General features: G+C 46.5%; 1 protein-coding gene across 1 annotated transcript in view; it reads left to right on the top strand.

The window, feature by feature from the left end:
* Nucleotides 1–1,900: 1,900 nt before the first annotated feature.
* The window catches only part of LOC149324202 (SMAD family member 7-like), a 61,420-nt gene continuing 47,552 nt past the window's right edge, over nucleotides 1,901–15,768 (top strand). The window contains exons 1-2 of the mRNA XM_089497540.1: nucleotides 1,901–3,162; nucleotides 6,174–6,227. Coding sequence (XP_089353666.1) covers nucleotides 2,292–3,162; nucleotides 6,174–6,227 — 925 coding nt within the window. The 5' untranslated portion in view covers nucleotides 1,901–2,291. The remainder of the gene's footprint in view (nucleotides 3,163–6,173; nucleotides 6,228–15,768) is intronic.

Consider the following 15,768-nt stretch of genomic DNA (forward strand, 5'->3'; position numbering starts at 1 on the left):
TTTTTTAATATTTTGTATTGCTTTTCAATTGTATTGCTTTATACTTGTTTGCTGCCTTGAGTCCCTATATGGGGAGAAAGGTGGGATATAAGAAAATATAATAATAATAACAATAATAATTGAAGAGATTTTGGACTTCAGCTCCCAGAAGCCTCAGCCACGTTGGCCAATAGCCTGGGATTCTGGGAGATGAAGTCCAAAATCCCTTAAAGAGCACAGTTTGGGGACCATTGGTTTAAAGGGAGGGCTGTTTCTTCAGAGCAGTGGACCCCAAACTGTGCTTTGTAAGACATTATGGACTTCAGCTCCCAGAAGCCTCAGCCAATGGTCTGGGATTCTGGGAGCTGAAGTCCAAAGTACCTTCAAGAGCACAGTTTGGAGGACCACTTGGTTTAAAGGGAGGGCTGTGCAGTGGTCCTCAAACTGTGCCCTTTAAGAGATTATGGACTCCAACTCCCAGAAGCCTCAGCCACGTTGGCCAATGGCCTTGGATTCTGGGGACTGAAGTCCACAATCCCTTAAAAGGGCCGACCAGTGCTTTATCCTGTAGTGTTGAAAAGAGGCCCTTTCTTTTTTTTTGGGAGGGGGGAGTCTTTATTTTGTTAAGCTCTGCTCCCAGAAGCTGGAGAGAAAAAGAGAGGCGAGACTAGCAGCAGCAGCAGCAGCAGCAGCGTCGCCTCCTTCTTTCTCTCCTCCTTTGCGTCGGGGAGAAGGAGGAAGAAGGGAGCGGGAAAGGGAAGGGAGGGAAGGAGAGGAGGAGCAGGAGGCAGGGAAGCCAAAGGCTGGGGAAGAGAAGGCGGCCCTTGTCAGCGAGTGTGGGTTGCTTGCTGTGTGTGTCGACACAGAAAGGAGGGCAGGCGGCGCAGACAACAAGCCTTGTCCAGGAAAGAGAGAGACAGACTCACACTCTCATAGACACAGCCACACACAGTCAGAGGAGGCTTGGCTGGCGACACACGTCATGAAACGCTCCCTCTTCGCCCCTCTCTGTGACTAGCATTAATAGTATTAGGAGTCTCCCTCTCAGACTCCTACTCCTTCTTCTTTTCTCCCCTCCCTTCCCTTCCCATCCCCCAAAAGGAGGAGTGTGTGTCTGGGGGGGGGGTCTGAAGGAAGGAAGGTGGTGGTGGTGGGGAGAACTTGGCTCCGAGAAAGGCTCCCCCGCCTCAAAGTCTGGTGGGAAGGAAGGAAGGAAGGAAGGAAGGAAGGAAGGAAGGAAGGAAGGAAGGGAAAAAAAAGGCGCAGGAGAGGAGGAGAAGGAGAAGGAGCCAAGAAACGGTGGCTTCAAGGGCTGGATTCAGTCTCCCTCCGATGATGCTCTCTTGAAGGAGGAGGAGAGGGAGAAGAAGCAAACAAGCCCTTCCTCAACCAGGAAAGGAAGGGAGGGAGGAAGGAAGGAAGGAAGGAAGGAAGGAAGGAAGGAAGGAAGGAAGGAAGCGGATTCCCCCCTCCATATATATATATATGGATCCATTTGGATGACTGGTGGATTCTTTTCTTTCCCCGGTTTGGGCTCTTTCGGGCATCCTTGTTCCCCTTTAGCAAAAAAAGAGACAAGAGCAGCTTCCTTTGGGGACTGCCCCCCCCACTCTCCCCCTCCATCTCCCTCCTCCTCTTCCTCAGGACCAGGCTGCGGCCATTGTGTCTCTCTCTCTCTCCCCCGTCTTTCTTTTTAAGTCTGCTGTCAATGTCCTGATTTGTTTCCAGAGGAGGGGAGGGGAGGGGAGGGGAGGGAGGCGCTTTCCAACCCGCGCGGGGCTTTTCTGCAGCATCTCTCTCTCTCTCTCTCTCTCTCTCTCTCTCTCTTCGGAGGGGTGGCTTTAAAGCAGCCAAAAGGGAGGAGGCAGAAGGGGGAGGAGAGCCAGCCGCCAGCCAGCCGCCCCCTCCCTCCCTCCCTCCCTCCTCCCTCCCCGCCGCTTCAGACGGCTTTTCCGCCTGGGGCTTGGAAGGAGGAGGAGGAGGAGGAGGAGAAGAAGCCGGAGAAGGAGAAGGGCAAGCAGCAGGGACCCTTCGGGCATCGCGGAGGGCTGTTTCTCTTGGGTTCGGGGCTTTCCGTGTTTCGGTGTGTCTCTTGGGAAGGAGCGGGTGGGCATGGTGCCCCTCTCCCGAGACCCTTGGAAGGAGAAGAAGAAGGAAGAAGAAGGGAAGACCCATTTCTTTTAAAGAGACTGCAGCCACTCCAGTGGATGTAAAAGGAGATTGTTATTATTGCTGTTATCCTCGGAGGGAGAGAGAGAGAGGAAGGGAGGCGAAGAAGGGAAAGGAGACCCAGCCACCCTGAAAGCTGGCGTATGCTCCAGCTGGCCCTGGCCTCTCCTCCTGCTGCTCCACCATCCTTTGGCGAAGGGGCTCCGTTGGAAGCCCTGTCCGACTCCTCCTGCCCTCCTCCTGCTTCCTCCTCCTCCTCCTCTCTCTGCCCCTCCATCATTTCAGGCTGCTGCTGGTCCTGGCTGCCTGGACTCGGGCCCCGGCTCCTTCATGAGTTGCGGACGGCATGCCCGAGTTTTAGCCGGGGGCCTTCCTTCACGTCCCGCATGTTCAGGACCAAAAGGTCGGTGCTCGTCCGGAGACTCTGGCGGAGCCGCGCGGCGGGAGGAGCCTCGTTTTCGGCAGCAGCAGCAGCGGGAGCAGCAGCGGGAGCAACGACGCCGGGAGCAGCCGGAGCCGGAGTCAGCCCCGCCGGAGGAGCAGCCGAGGAGGAAGGCGGAGGGGGAGAGTTAGGGGAAGAAGGAGCCCTGGACCCCCGGATCCATGGAGGCGGCGGCGGCGGCGGCGGGAGCCGAGGGTGCTGCCTGGGCAAAGGCGGCAAGGGGACCAAGCTGCACCCCTTGGGCTCCTCGGAGGCCGAGCTCAAGGCCCTGACCCACGCGGTGCTCAAGCGGCTGAAGGAGAAGCACCTGGAGGGCCTGCTGCAAGCCGTCGAGTCCCGGGGGGGCGCCCGCACCTCCTGCCTGCTGCTGCCCAGCAAAGGCGACGCCAAGCTGGGCCAGCACTGGTACTCCCTGCCGCTGCTGCTGGGCAAAGTCTTCCGATGGCCAGACCTGCGTCCCGGCTCCGAAGTCAAGCGCCTGGTGGGCTGCGAGTGCTACGGGACGAAGAGCCTCCGCCCGGACGCCCTGGTCTGCTGCAACCCCTTCCACCTCAGCCGCCTCTGCGAACTCGGTAGGCATCGCCCCTTGCCTCCCCCGGAAGAGCCTGGCTAGGCTTAGCACGGATGGGCCGAGGGAGAAGCTAGGCTTAGCACGGCTGGGCCGAGGGAGAAGCCGCTCTGGCCCCGCTTGGACTCTTTGGAGCCGGACACAGCGGGACCAAACCGGCTTATCTCCGGCGGCCCTTTGGGTCTGGGGTTGGGGGGGGGGGGTTCGAGGGCTGGGCTCTTTCTTTGGGACCCAAAGCCCTTGCAGGCCGCTCTTGGTATTCTCTGGGCCTTCTTGGGGGGTCTTGAGGCAGGGGCTGCCGGGATGGAGAGAGAGTTCCTGCATGGACGAAGGGGCTGGGCTGGACGGGGGCCCTTCTGGCCGTCTCCCCCAACCCTCCGCTTTGAGGCCACTTGAACGGCCCTTGGCTGGAAAAGCCCTCTGGGATCGGAGGAGGCTGCACACTTGGCAGGGTTTGTGTCATTCTCCTTGCTGCTGCCTACATGTCTGCCTCTCTGTATCTGCTCTCTGCAAACTCGCCTTGCTTCCTTTTGGAAAGGCGGGATATAAGAGCCAGATGATGATTACTGCTCCTACTCCCTCCCTCCCTCCCTCGGAGGGCAGGGAAAGCAGTCTCGAACCGGATGGTTCCTGCAGTGCGTTTCAGGCCAAGTGGTCCTGTTCTCTGCCACGAAAGGCCCCTCTTTAAACAGCGGAGGCCCAGAACACACTGTGGAAATAGCCCGCTCTGAGACCGCTTTCACTCCCCTGGCTCAGTTAAAGCGGCCTCAAAGTGGGTGGTTGCTGCGGGGCGTTATGGACCACTTTGGGTCCAGAGGCCTCCAAGGCTTGGAGCTATGGCTCGGCAGAGAAGAGGAGGAATAAGGGAGGCTGCGGCCTCAAGAGGTTGGAGAGGCCTCCCAAGCAGCAGCAGGGAAACGGCTCTCTGGGCCTGGGCTTCCCCTCTGGGTCTGGCTCTGGGGGTCTCTGTGTGTGTGGGTCTCTGGGTCTGGGTCTGGGGGGTTGTTTTCGAAGCAGTCAGGAAAAGGAAGGCAGATGACCTTTCCGGGGTTTTAGTGGCAGCCTTTAAAGAATCCCCGGAGAAGCGTTTGCAGTTTGCCCACTTGGGTCTGAGAGAGAGGAGAGGAAAACCCAGGGACTTCAGCCTTTTTAGGATGGTTCCCTCCAAAAACACTGTCTTGGTACGAAACCCTTTCCAGGCTTCCAGGGCATTGTAGTCCATAGTCTGCAAATGATGATGGTACTCCCCTGGCCCTGTGGGGTTGTAGTATTGTGTAGAGAAAACTATCACACACAGACCCCAGAGTAGAAAGAGCAGAAGATCAGCATTCAGATGCCGTCTCCAGTGCTAAGCGTGGCTCGGAGGGACTCATTGGGATCTTCTCTCTCTCTCTCTCTCAGCCGTCCTTGGGTTGTTTTCAAGCCCTCTCTCTCCATCTTCCCTCCTTGAGAAGGTTTTCAGGCGCCGCTTTGCAGCCTTGCTTTCTTTCCTTTTTGGGCAAAATGCCTTGGCTTCCCAAATTCTTGGGGTGGGAAAAGTGTGCCTATGATGCCAATGGAGGGGAGAGGGATCTTGCAGACCAGGCCTGAAACCAGCCCTGGCAAAGGGGGTTGTTTCTTCTCAGGGAAATGGAAACTTTGTGTGTGTGTGTGTGATGTGGACACACAACATCCAGCCTTTTAAATGGGGTGGGTGGTGGTTCCTCATGTAGCAGTTGTGTGTATGTGTGTGTATGCAACACACACATTTGGATACAGACTATCCAAATGTCTGTGTTCAGTCTGTATCCAAATGTGTGTGTGTGTGTTGGGGGGTGTCACCCACACAACAGCTTGGGTCTCTTTAGATCTCCATTAGGAACCACCACCCACTGGATATTGTGTGTACACACACACACACACACACACACACACCACAGACAAAAGAGTTTCCATTTCTCTGAAAAGCAACTGCAGTGTCTTGTAAACTTTAGCATGATAAGACTCTTTGTCCAGCCTGCAGGCTGCTTGGCAGGAATTGGGGAGCCAGTTTCAAAAGTTGAATATTGTGTCTACACACACACACACTTGTCATTTCTCTGAGAAGCAGTGCAATTGGCGTCTAAACTTTAGCATAGTTGTTTTAAGACATCTTGTCCAACCTGCAGGCTGCTTGGGAGGAATGGGGGGGGGCATTTAAAAAATTGGATATTGTATACACACACACACACACACACACAGAGTAGTTTCCATTTCTCTGAAAAGCACTGCAGTGCCTTGTAAACTTTAACATAGTTGGTTCAGACATCTTGTCCAAGCTGCAGGCTGCTTGGGAGGAATGGGGGGGGGGGGTCATTTCAAAGCCTGGATATTGTGTCTACACACACACACACACACAGAGTTTCTATCTCTCTGAAAAGCCCTGCAATGGCTTCTAAACTTCAGCCTAGTTGTTCCAGACCTCTTGTCCAGCCTGCAGGCTGCTTGGAAGCAAATGGGGAGGGGAGAGGAGGAAAGCGTGAGTCTGGGTTGTGTGTGTGTGCCCAGCTTTGTGTCCCTCTGTCTTTGCCCCCTTCCCTTCCCTCCCTCCCTCCCTCTCTCCCTGCCTGCCTTGGCTTTCTGTGCCCTGTTCCACTGTCTGCATGGAGAGCAGCAGCAGCCTTAGCCTTGCAGGCCAGGCTGGGAGGATTATCAGGGAGCCGGGATCAGTGGGTGCTTTCCAGCGCTGGAGTGCTTGAGCCCAGCCAAGGAGGCCCCGCTGGAGACAGCCAGAAGAGCAGATAGCACCAGAGACTGGCGCCAGCAGGCCCCTTTTGTTTATCTGACAGTGAAATATCAAGGCAATCGCCGCCTGGCTGGCCCTGCCTCCAGCCTCCACAGCTAAGACAAACAGTTTGGCTACAAGAATGCCACTCTTATCATAAGTTCCTATCTTTCCCCCCTTTCCTCCCCTTTCCTTCTCTCTCTCTCTCTCTCTCTCTCTTTCTCCCTTCTCATGGGTCTGCTTTTATTTAATCTGCACTTTTCTAATTCCAGAGTCTCCCCCGCCTCCCTACTCCAGATACCCAATGGATTTTCTCAAACCAACTGGTAAGTAGGCTGTTCAGCAAACCCCCAAAATAATATATATATATATATATATATATATATATATATATATATATATATATATAAAAAAAAGGTTGGGGAATGGAAAATGGACCTCTTCTGAGGGAAGGATTCTTTCTTTCCTCCCCACAATGTTTGTATCATTATTGCTAATCTCTATATTTATCAGAGATTCTGCTGGATTATTTTCATGTATTTTATTTTGTTTTGGGGCTTTTTTGTTTTGTTTCCATAGCACTCCTGGGCTGTTACATCATGAGCAGTTCCCATTAAGATAAGTGGGATTTGCTCCTGAATTAAGGGTGGACTCTGGGGTTTTAGCCTTTGCTCTGAAAAGGCTATCAAACTTTACAAGATTCTGTAAAAGTAAATAAATTGGTGGAGAAGACGAAAAGCAGAGGTTTTGTAGGAATAAAAATAAGTGTTGTTCCCTAGCTGCTGTATATGTTTACTCAGGAGTAAACACAACTGAACTCCTTAAGGTGGAATTGCAAGTATACATGGAACTGGAGTTTTGTTTTTGTTTTTTGTCTTTTCCTTTAAAATGATAAAAAGAAAACTTAATGAGAAAAACTACATACCTTCATGTCATTGGAACACTTCACCTGTAAATTCAGGAGAAGGAGTAACAAAGAATGGAAAACTATCTTGTTTTAATTTCCAGATAATGGAATGAATTAAATTTCAAAACTGATTTTCTGAAATATGTTGACTTATTGTTTTAGGGGTCTATTTTTTTTGGGGGGGGGATCTTCTGCAGTTAAGGCACAATGGAGTATTTTTTAAAAATTATGAAGAGGCACACAGATGTTTATAGCCCTGTTCTCTCTGCATGCTTGTTGCTTGTAAATGAGTGGCAGGGTGCCAGGGCAGAAGACCATTCGAGGCTGGCACCAAGCACTGTTGCGGTTGTCTGCATAAACTTTTGGCTGGCAGCAGGCTCACCCTCAACTAGATAAATAGGCTGGCATTGTGGAAACAGAGAGAGAGAGAGAGAGGAAGGAAGGAAGGAAGGAGAGAGAGAGAGGGAACTGGTGAAAATTGGAAACATGGATGAAATTTCAGGGGGAGTGAAATAAAATTCCAGCTACAAATACAGATCAGTTATTGATTACATCTTGGTGTCAGGCAAGGGCTGTATGTTTGCATGGCATGAGAGTATCCCCTTTTTGTAGTAAAGGCCCAATTTCAGGCAATAAGTAATTTTTTTTCACCCCTTGTCCTCCACCCCAAAAGATGTTGTTACTGTTTAGGTCCCTGGATCTGTTTAGTTTGTCAACTTTTAAAACATTGTCAGTTACCAAGAGCTTGAAGGGGAATGGGTTCTGTTTTCAAATTGTAATTTGGTTGTGGGCAGGAGATCGTTGTAAAATGTCATTTAAGAAATGCTGTAGCATAGACGGGAGGTATGCTATGAATCAGGAAGTCCCTGATCTGAATCTGGCCCGCGCCATGAATTCATTAGGAGGCATTAAGCAATCCTCTCTTCTCAGACTGTCCTTCCCCGCCATCTGAGGATATACAGGAGATAATAATATTGACTTACCTTATGGTGTTGTTAAAAGCAGGTAATGTATGTAAAGCACTGGAATCAGTGGATGTTTTGGACTACAGCTCTTAGAATCCTTAGCATGAGCTGTGCTGGTTTAGCCTGATGGAACTTGTAATCCAAAACATCTGGAGAATGCCAGGTTGCCAACCTCTGCACTAAGCAAATGTTAAGTTTTCATATAAGTGATCATAATTAAATGAAATAATTTCAAAACTGGGACACAGTTATAACCTCCTGTGCTATCCATGTGGCTGGTAATTTTACAATCCCAGTGTTGTTGTGTTCCTTTGCAGCAAATAAGCATTACTGAACACAGTGCTTCATACTCCTGAGTAAACATGCATAGGACTGTGCTGCGTGCAGGAATTGGTGTCTTAATGGCCTTTATTTTCAAAAGAGACTACCTTTTCTTCTGCAACACATGTAAGCTGTATAAATGTATGCTTTAAGCAGATATGTTGTTGCGTGACATCAAGTTGTTTCTGACTTACGGCAACCGTAAGATGAATCTATCATGCACTTTTCTTGGCAAGATTTGTTCAGAGGAGGTTCACCATTGCCATCCTCTGTGTGACTTGCCCAAGGCCACCCGTTGGGTTTCCGTGGCCAAACTGGGATTCAGAACTTGATCTCCCATTGTCCTAGTCCAGGTGAACATATTTCTCCATAGAGATGATGGATACTGAAATCGTGAATCCTAGTATTCTGTCAGATTGTAGCATAACCCAGATGTAAGTCACAGAATGGGTTTAGAGAGATAAGGAGTGATTTTGTCCTCTTGGTGGTTGAGGCCACTAGGGGCCCATGTACCATGATTTATTCTCACCTCAATGGCATCCTCAAAGTCACTGTATTACCTTCTCTTATGGGATAGGTGCCATTAATTCTTACAAGAAAAAGGTAAATGATGCTGCATTCAGGAGTCAGTTTTACAAAATTCTAATAATCTTCCCCTGAAACAGTTGACATTTGGTGCACTTGGCAGTTCCTGTTATTAATGCCAGAGACTTCCTACTACACACTTACTTGGGCTCATGCCATGCAAACTCTTGTCTCCTGCCACAGGGTGATGGCACGTTTTGCTGGTTATTTTAATACGCTGCTGTGTGCATATTAGATGACACAATAGTCTTGAACCTGAGAGACCAAAATGATAGCACACTACACTGTTAAGAGTGCAATTAATCCACTTTTACTGCTATGGCTGCCTCCTGTGGAATCCTGGGATTTGCAGTTTAGGGAAGGGCATTTAGAATTATCAGCCAGGGAGTCCTTCTGCCTCATTAAACTACAAACCCCAGAATGCCACAGGAGACAGCCATGTCAAAGTGGAATAATAGCACTATAGCAATGTAGTGTGGTAAATTTCCAAGAAGCAAAGCACTGAATGCTGAATAACAGTCTTGAGCAAACCATCATCACTCATTCCCAGTTTCCCTGTTTTAAATGAGAGCAACATTTATTTACTTATTTACTTATTCACTCTGCTTTTCAGACTAGCATTGTTCCCACCTCTGTACGGTAAAATAAGGCTGGAGAAGACTTAAAAGTGGGAAAGAAAAAGTACACAGGCAAAGGAAGGAGAGTCAGGAGAGAAAAGCGGAGGAGGTAGATCTACTTGAGACAGTGTCTGAATAGACAAGGCAAGCTATAAATTGACATTCATATTCAGTTGGGTTCAAGTTGGTCTTCCCTTGCTGCTGATCTTGCTTGAATAGAGGTCCTGCAATGGACCCCGCAGCCCTTGTACTTCTAAGATTTGTTAGTGGAAGAGGCTAAATATGCACCAGCTTACTTACTGAGTAAGAAGGTAATTGTGTTCTTTTTTTAGTGAGATGGTGGTTCTGGAAGCCAGTACCGTGAACTCATTTCTTTGGCCAGTGGACCAGCCAGGCTTTTGTTCTCTGTGGCTTAGATATTTCTCTTGTGGGACAGCTATTCCTCTCGTCAGCCAGCTGGTCAGTATCCAGTGTCCCGCTTCCCCCAGAAGATGTGGAAGCCCCATTGAAACAAGCAGTCTGAATATATGATTTTGTGTACCTGCACTCTCTGGAGTTATATTGCTTGATCCTGGACTTGTTTATTCTGTAATAAATCGTGATGAGTTCAATGAGACCTACTCTGAAGGAAGCATGCACAGAACTACTGTCTGAGGCTACAGTGTCAAACATACCAGAAAGATCTGTTAAAGCCAGAGAGATTTTACTTCATATTAAAGGTGGTTAGGACTGGGATGTCACTTTTTCAACAAAAAAAAGTTGTTTATTTATTTATTACTAATGGCCATCTCTATTGGACAAACCTTAGGGAATTTGGAAAGTGTGATGAATAGCTGGCAGCATCAGAGCTGTTGGAAGGCATGGTTAAGGGGCTGCCATTTGGTTTCCGGTAAAGATGCTAGGATAAATCTATTAGCAGAAGTTTAAACATCCAGTTTGCCCATTGCCAGGGCCTCATTCTCCCTTAGTGGAATGATTTTCATTAGGAAGTGTTGACATAAGGTAGCAAAACTGTGTGTAAACAGAAAAAAAAAGCCACAGAAGCTTGAATGAGCCATTTTTGAAAGGAAAATTTCTCTGTATTGGCCAGTGGGAAGTGATTAATGGAGTGGGTTGGAAATGTTAAAAAAAAGAAAAGGAGGGAAGGAAGGAAGGAAGGAAGGAAGGAAGGAAGGAAGGGAAGAGTTGGATTATTCATCCCAAAATGTTCCTCCCCCTTGAAGTCCATTTGGCAATTGTGCTCTGAATATTGCAGCACATGGAGACAAAAATACCCTATAAGTCTGTCATTGCAGGTGGTTATTACAACCTCTGACTCCTATATAACTTCCCGTTTAATCAAAGCCATTGTGAAGGGAGAGAGGGAGGGAGCGAAAGACAGAAAAAGAATTCATTGTCTGTATATCATTTGTATGTTCTGCTTTGAACTTCCCCACATTCTTAAGTCTCCAAAGTGAAGTGCTGTTGATCTCTGTGCATTCCTTGAGATTCAATAAATGAGGCTAGGAACTAAATTTAAAATCTTTCTGTACTTTTTTCTTTTTGGCCAGTTGTGGTTGGTGTAGGATTAGCCGTAGTACTCAGTCAGACAGTATTCTTCATCAAGACAGATAGGAAGATGTCTTTTTTCTTTTTCTTTTTTCTTCCATGCATAGCTCAGTTTTTCCTATTGAGGAAAGTGGATTGTTGGCTTAGGTAGACAGCAGTTTTAATGGCCAACAGGCTTCCTTCTCCGTGTTCTCAGGATTGAGCAATAACATTTAGTGTGGCTTGCTTGTCCAGTGTTACTACCCTAGGACTCTGTGTTTTTTTTAACATGAATGTTCTGAGCTCATAATGATATTGGAAGAAATTTTAAACCGATGTTCAAGAAGGTGACAAACAAGAAACGAGGTCAAAGGGCTTTAGATCTATCTAGAACACACTTACAGAGAGGTCCAATGTCATAGTGCTGACAAAGGGAGCCAACTAGGCAATTGGTATGAGGGATCTTTCCCAGTGAACCTTAGTTGGTTTTGAGGGGTGGAGCTGCTCCCAGGTGCCATCCTTCAGTTGTTGCTCTGCCCTGAAAACTGCTACATAAAGAGATATTGGATACCTCCTTATGCAATATGGGGGAAGTTGTTCTTTTAGTATAACTGGGTTATGACAGCGTAGACACAATAAAATTCTTGCCTGTATCTGTCAATATCTACATTTGATCAGTGCTCTTTCCACCATTTAGATTAGCTGTTCCAAGATGTGAACATTACAGAAGAAACACATGCCTGTCACCTGTGGTGTAGTGGTCTTTCATACATATGCAGATCATAGTATCATAGAATCATAGAGTTGGAAGAGACCACAAGGGCCATCCAGTCCAACCCCCTGCTATGCAGGAAATCCAAATCAAAGCATCCCCAGCAGATGGCCATCTAGCCTCTGCTTAAAGACCTCCAAGGAAGGAGACTCCACTACACTCCAAGGGAGTGTGTTCCACTGTCGAACAGCCCTTATTGTCAGGAAGTTCTTCCTAATGTTGAGGTGGAATCTCTTTTCCTGTAGCTTGCATCCATTGTTCCGGGTCCTGTTCTCTGGAGCACCAGAAAACAAGCTTGCTCCCTCCTCAATATGACATCCCTTCAAATATTTAAACATGGCTATCATATCACCTCTTAACCTGCTCTTCTCCAGGCTAAACATCCCCAGCTCCCTGAGTCGTCCCTCATAGGGCAAGGTTTCCAGACCTTTCACCATTTTAGTCGCCCTCCTCTGGACACGCTCCAGTTTCTCAATGTCCTTTTTGAATTGTGGCGCCCAGAACTGGGCACAGTATTCCAGGTGGGGCCTGACCAGAGCAGAATACAGTGGCACTATTACTTCTCTTGATCTAGACACTATACTTTTATTGATGCAGCCTAAAATTGCATTGGCCTTTTTAGCTGTCGCATCACACTGTTGACTCATGTTCAACTTGTGGTCTACTTGGACTCCTAGATCCCTTTCACATGTTGTCTCCTTAAGCCAAGTGTCCCCCATCCTATATCTGTGCATTTCATTTTTCCACCCTAAGTGCAGTACCTTACATTTCTCCGTATTGAATTTCATTTTGTTAGCTTTGGCCCAACTTTCTAGTCTATTCAGATCATTTTGAATGTTGATCCTGTCCGCTGGAGTATTAGCTATTCCTCCTAATTTGGTGTCATCTGCAAATTTGATAAGTATACTCTCAATTCTGTCATCCAGGTCATTGATAAAGATGTTGAATAACACTGGGCCCAGGACAGAGCCCTGTGGGACCCCACTGGTCACTTCTCTCCAGGATGAAAAAGAGCCATTGTTGAGCACCCTTTGGGTTCGGCCGGTCAACCAGTTACAAATCCATGTAACAGTTACTTTGTCTAGCCCACATTTTACAAGCTTGTTTGCAAGAATGTCATGGGAAACCTTGTCAAAGGCCTTACTGAAATCAAGATATACTATATCCACAGCATTCCCTTCATCTACCAAGCTGGTAATTTTATCAAAGAAAGAGATAAGATTTGTCTGGCATGACTTGTTTCTCTGAAACCCATGTTGACTTTTTGTGATTATGGCATTGCCTTCTAGATGTTCACAGACTCTCTGTTTAATGATCTGCTCCAGAAGATGGTACCTTGTCCAATGATCAAGGGCTGTTATGGTATTTTCCCCAGTCATTCTTTCATTCATTGATTCCCTTCCTTTTTTCATTCCCTTCCTTTTTACACAGGGCAGAAGAGAGGTTGACAGGTCTGGTTTCTCTTATTTGTCTGTTTTTGGTCCCACCTCCCACTGGGTAAAGTCTCCTTCAGGCAAGGGAGTATACTAGGTCAGTGCAGCATCATGATCTAAGAAGCATAACTGAACTTTTGTATACAAAAAATATTTGGAACAAGTGGTGGAGCTAATTTTCGAGATGTTTGTAGCTTGGAGCGCACTGATCAGCATGTCTGTTCGGGTTCTGTGAAAGGGGCAGTTAATACAGTAAGTTGAATATTAGTCATAGTGGGTTGTAACATATAGGATACTTTTTAAAAGTACCAACCAAGATCATCCAACCTTTAATCATGGGAAGAATGCAGATAATTGATCTCATGTCTGTCATGGTTAGAGCATTGAACTGGGACTTGGGAGATGCAGGTACTAGTCCTCATTGAGTTACGATACTCACTAGATAACCTTGTTCGCAGCCTGACCTATCTCAGAGGTTCATTGTGAGAATAGCGATAAAAAGATCTTGTAAACTGATATGAGCTCATTGGAAAAAAGCTGCAGTAATATAGTAAAGATAGAGAGCCAGCATGGTGCAGTGGTTTGAGCATTGGACTATGACTCTTGAGACCAGGGCTTGAAACCATGGAAACTCCACACATTTGTAGCCTCAGAGGAAGGCAAAGGCAAAATCTCCCTCTGGACAAAGCTTGCTAAGAAAACCCAGCGATAGGTCCGCTTTAGGGTCACCATTGATCAGAAATTACTTGAAGGCACACAGCAACAGTAGCAAAACGTAGTGGTGTTTTTCTCTGATACTTAATATGAACCATCTCTGTAGCAATTCATGGTGGCAATAACAAAAATATTAAAAACTTTTACAAGCTAGCAGTGGATGCCCAGATCCAATTCACCCAGTTGTAAATGGCATTCCAGGCTATTGGGTTATGAAATATTGTCGAATGTGGCTTTGGCCACATCTGTGATTAAAGTTGTCAGAATTAAAACTGTTGAGGACATTTGTATACTTAATTGTTGTGCAGATGAGAGAATTTCACCAGCTGTTGCTTGTCACACCACCAGATAACAAACAACACCTGCTGAAATGCGCTTTTCTACACAACCATAAAAGGTATATCATTGACTACTTAAGTCAGGATTATCCATGCCATCATATTTCTGATTTCTATGAATGGTTGTAAAACCTGGACAATGAAAAAAGCTGATAGGAAGAAAATCAATTCATTTGAAATGTGATGCTAGAGGAGAATTCTAGCAATATGGATTGCTAAAAAGATGAATAAGTGGGTCTAAGTAAAACAAGCTTGAACTCTCTGTAGAAGCCAAGATGCCTAAACTGTGATTGTTGCATGAGAAGACTCAAGTCATTAGAAAAGACAATAATGCCTGGTAAGGTAGAAGGCAGTAGGAAAAGAGGAAGACCACATTGCAGATGGATAGATGGAATCAAGGAAGCCACAGCCTGGAGTGTGCAAGGTGTAAACAGGGTTGAAGATGACAATGTGACTTGGAGGTCTCTCATTCATAAGGCCACCCACCATATGTCTACCTTTAATTGATGGCAGTTGACAATAACAATTAAAGGTAGCTGTGCCCTCTCTGCTTTCCATTCTGACATTATACAGGCTACAACATCACAGAAACTTTGGTAGGCAGTTCACATAGTTCTGCATGAAGACTGGAAAGAAATTCTCAGCCCCAAATTTATGCTTGGAAATTCAAAACATTTGCCCGCCCTACTCTTGACACCAAGAATTGCATTGCAACACCAGCATGTCTGGATCCTGTTTAGTTGATTTCAATCGGAGATGCTTGTGAAAGGATATTCCTAATGGAAGCTTTCCAAAATAAACAAGAATTTAGAGAACCTCAGATCATCCTAATGAGATATGCAAATACCTGCCATTAGGCCAGTTGTACGGAAGAGGTTATGTGAGGCAAAGAAGTGAATCGGCAAAGCTACACAGAGCTGTTGAGAGGCAGAAGTACTAATTCATTCTGAATAGTGCAGAACTTATAAGATCTATATACTGTCATGCTCCCTGTTCAGGTCAGATGGGTCAAGTTTTGATTCTTGAAAATGAGTGCAACTTCACATGTGCACATACATATGTACATACATACATACATAGTCATTCTGCCTTTGGTTACTCCTAAGTTGATGCCTGGCAGCTGGATCTGTGGACTGATCATGAATGGTATTTGAGATGATATAGAAGTTCACATTTGATGAATGTCATGTTGCAATAATCATGTTGACTATTTGACTAGAATCCTATTTTGGGAGAAAATCAGAATATAAATTCAATAGGTAGGTAGGTAGATGGATAGAAAGTTTGGAGTTCTTGGAAACAGGAAATGCAGTTCAAGAAAATTCATGTCTGCTATGCATATTCTGTGTATAAAAATACAGTGGGACATTTTGCAAAAGCTCTTTAGATATGCACAGGTAGGAGGTACACCTGGAAGAAATAAAATCTATTATAATGAGGATGGGAAAAGCATGACCTTCCAGATCAAAAGCTAAAAGGGGTTACTGTTTTGGATTACAAATCCCAGAATCCCCCAGCCAATATTAGCATACTGGTTGTAAATAATAATATCAGGATTCTCTAAAATCCCATTTTGTGGGATCACATACATTGTTGTTTTCTTGGTAGGTTATGTTGCTATAATTGTGTGCAGTCTTGTTTTAAGTGAGGTACTAAACATTATATATGTGTTGTATTGTTTCATACTA

This window comes from Sceloporus occidentalis, unplaced genomic scaffold (assembly GCF_023333645.1).
Source record: "Sceloporus occidentalis isolate IW3139 unplaced genomic scaffold, rSceOcc1.0.p SCAF_1, whole genome shotgun sequence".
Taxonomy (NCBI): Eukaryota; Metazoa; Chordata; class Lepidosauria; order Squamata; family Phrynosomatidae; genus Sceloporus; species Sceloporus occidentalis.